Source organism: Cryphonectria parasitica, assembly GCF_011745365.1.
Source record: "Cryphonectria parasitica EP155 unplaced genomic scaffold M406scaffold_5, whole genome shotgun sequence".
Taxonomy (NCBI): Eukaryota; Fungi; Ascomycota; class Sordariomycetes; order Diaporthales; family Cryphonectriaceae; genus Cryphonectria; species Cryphonectria parasitica.
Genome location: NW_024468913.1, coordinates 2,965,634 through 2,968,053, shown reverse-complemented (window position 1 = coordinate 2,968,053; position 2,420 = coordinate 2,965,634). Strand labels below are relative to the sequence as shown.

At 52.3% G+C, this 2,420-nt stretch overlaps 1 protein-coding gene across 1 annotated transcript; it reads left to right on the top strand.

Annotated features, from left to right (window-relative positions):
* Positions 1-407: 407 nt before the first annotated feature.
* Positions 408-2,015, top strand: M406DRAFT_322768 (uncharacterized protein). Its single transcript, XM_040919689.1, has 6 exons — positions 408-450; positions 764-808; positions 1,229-1,299; positions 1,372-1,467; positions 1,527-1,648; positions 1,719-2,015. The coding sequence occupies exons 3-6, from the start codon at positions 1,239-1,241 to the stop codon at positions 1,722-1,724; spliced, it is 285 nt and encodes a 94-aa protein (XP_040775836.1). The 5' UTR covers positions 408-450; positions 764-808; positions 1,229-1,238; the 3' UTR covers positions 1,725-2,015.
* The last annotated feature ends 405 nt before the right edge of the window (positions 2,016-2,420 follow it).

Genomic DNA, 2,420 nt, shown 5'->3' with positions numbered 1-2,420 from the left:
TATGTACTAGCCCACTGGTCATGGTTGTATGGGTGAATGAGGACAAGACGGATCCGATGTGTGAGCTTGGCCGGCTGCTTTTGGGGGAGGGATTGGCACTTTCCCCCTAACAGTGTCTGGGCCTGCTAGAGCGACAGTGGACTTGGGCCACAGTGAGATGTGACTGGCCAGCTGCGGTCTTCCTTCCCCACGGAACCCTGCCCTAGCATTCTGGTAGAGTGACAGTGCACCCTCACCCCCCCCGCCTACCTGGCCCTACCTTGCCTACCCTTACCTGCTGCGTGCCCTGGGTGCGTGCCTGCCTTTTCCCCTCAGATCAGCCCAAGGAACCGCAGACAAGGTAAAAGCCGTTCCCCTCTGTTGCGTGCCCATACAATTTCCTGCGCTCCTCTCCTTTCTACCTCTCCCACCAAACCTCACCGCAGACACATACGCGCAGTCTCAATCACAGTGAGTACATCTTTTGCCTGCGTTTTCATCACCAAATCACAAGTCACTTCTTTTCGGCTTTCACTGCACATTTCGCAACATTCGCAACACGCTCGCCAGGTCTGAATATCTTATTCAGATCTTTTTCCCTCATCTTCCTGCACCGAGAAGCTGTGTTTTTGGATTTGCATCGTGACCTCAGCATCGTGGTGCGCCAGCATCAACACCTTCTCCCAGCCCGCCCAGCAACACCACCAAAAACACTTACCCCCGTCATCCTCACATACAAATTGAAGAGGACGCGCTCCATACTGACTATATGCGCCCATCGCAGTCACGCACCACAACGTCTTCAAAAATCCTCTCAATAGTCTAAAAAGTATGTATCCTACTCCTCTCCAGCTACCTGGCCCTTCAATTTGCATTTTACAACACCGATCCGGCTTCAATTGCATTTGCGACTGCTCGCTTGTGCTGCTCAGCTTGGCACCCACCCGCCCGCTAAAGACGCGGTCGCGTCGTCTGTGAGCTCGTTCCCAAGCTTCTCGTGGGCCGGGTCGAGCTGCGCGGACGCTTTAGCCTGACCAGTCTGTCGGTTGCACATGGCGCCCAACACAACAAGACAAACGGAGAACAGTCACCACAAACACTTCAAACCCCAACATGGCCCCACCCACTTCACATCATTAAACCCACGTCACCCTTCAATTATCCTACCTTGATACAACATTACTGTCATAATTCTATCGGTGCATCATTCCCATCATAATGACCTGACACTAACATTCGCCTGCACCAGCTCCGTCAACATGCCTAAGGCCGCAGCTAAGAAGGGTGGTAAGGTCGAGAAGGGTCGCAAGGGCAAGAAGGGTATGTGCATCCTTTTTGGCAACAACACAATGCCACTCCCGCTGGACAGACTCATGCTAATAGACTTCATAGATCCCAACGCTCCCAAGCGCGGTCTCTCCGCCTACATGTTCTTTGCCAATGAGCAGCGTGAGAACGTTCGCGAGGAGAACCCCGGCATCAAGTTCGGTAGGTCTCCGTTTGGCGATATCTCTCGCACTGTGCTCCATACTGACTTGTTCCCCTAGGCGAGGTCGGTCGCATTCTGGGTGAGCGCTGGAAGGCTCTCAACGACAAGCAGCGCGCCCCCTACGAGGCCAAGGCTGCCGCTGATAAGAAGAGATATGAAGATGAGAAGGCTGCCTACAACGTAAGCAATTCCCCCTCCCCCAAAATAAAACTTTCTCTTTTTTTCTTCACACACTGATCCGTTGCTGTAGAGCTAACGAGTTCAATTCGTCTAGGCTGAGGAGTCTGAGTAAGGTTGATGTTGCGTTTGCGACACTTTCTTCATCTACATTTTCTTTCTCTTTGGTAGTCGGTACGGTGTTTGCGGCTGGTAGGGAAGGATATTGATTTGCTCTGATGAACCAATGGGGCCAGGCTGGGGCGAAATCACGCACCTGGCCAAATGTATAGTAGCACAACGAACTATGAGCCTTCCTTGAAGACGTTTCGATCTTTTCCATGCCATTCATTTTTTGTAGCTACAGTCGTAAGTGCACTTAGATGACATTGTGAGTTGGGCGGTAAGGTCTTCCAGCCCAAGGCACTAAGGCAGTCAAGTTCCTGTTCCATGAGGCTGCCTCAGGTATGCACACCCATAGTAAGCAATGGGGAAGGTAGGAGCGGCCCAAAAAACGAGGCTGATGCTTGCAGTATCCTTGGATCAGCCTTAATCTATTTAAGCGCGTCAAGACCCCCCTTCCTCCATCCTCTCTGCCTTGGGCCTTGCGAAGTCCAAAAAAGTTTTCGCCTGCCTCTTTTCAGTTGAGGGAATGTTTTTGAAAAGAGGGGGGGGGAAGGGTTTCGTGGCCCGCCATGACACCTGTGCAACCCAAGCACAGCAGTCTTTTGAGGTTTCTCGCACTCGTCCTCTCTCACCCAAACCCATCACGCTCATTTCCCTGCATCCACACACG

Excerpts from the sequence above, each read along its gene's own strand:
- M406DRAFT_322768 (XM_040919689.1), top strand. The coding sequence starts at position 1,239 with ATGCCTAAGGCCGCAGCTAAGAAGGGTGGTAAGGTCGAGAAGGGTCGC. Across the intron at positions 1,300-1,371 it reads GGGTCGCAAGGGCAAGAAGG|ATCCCAACGCTCCCAAGCGC; the intron begins GTATGTGCATCC and ends TAGACTTCATAG. Across the intron at positions 1,468-1,526 it reads GAACCCCGGCATCAAGTTCG|GCGAGGTCGGTCGCATTCTG; the intron begins GTAGGTCTCCGT and ends TTGTTCCCCTAG.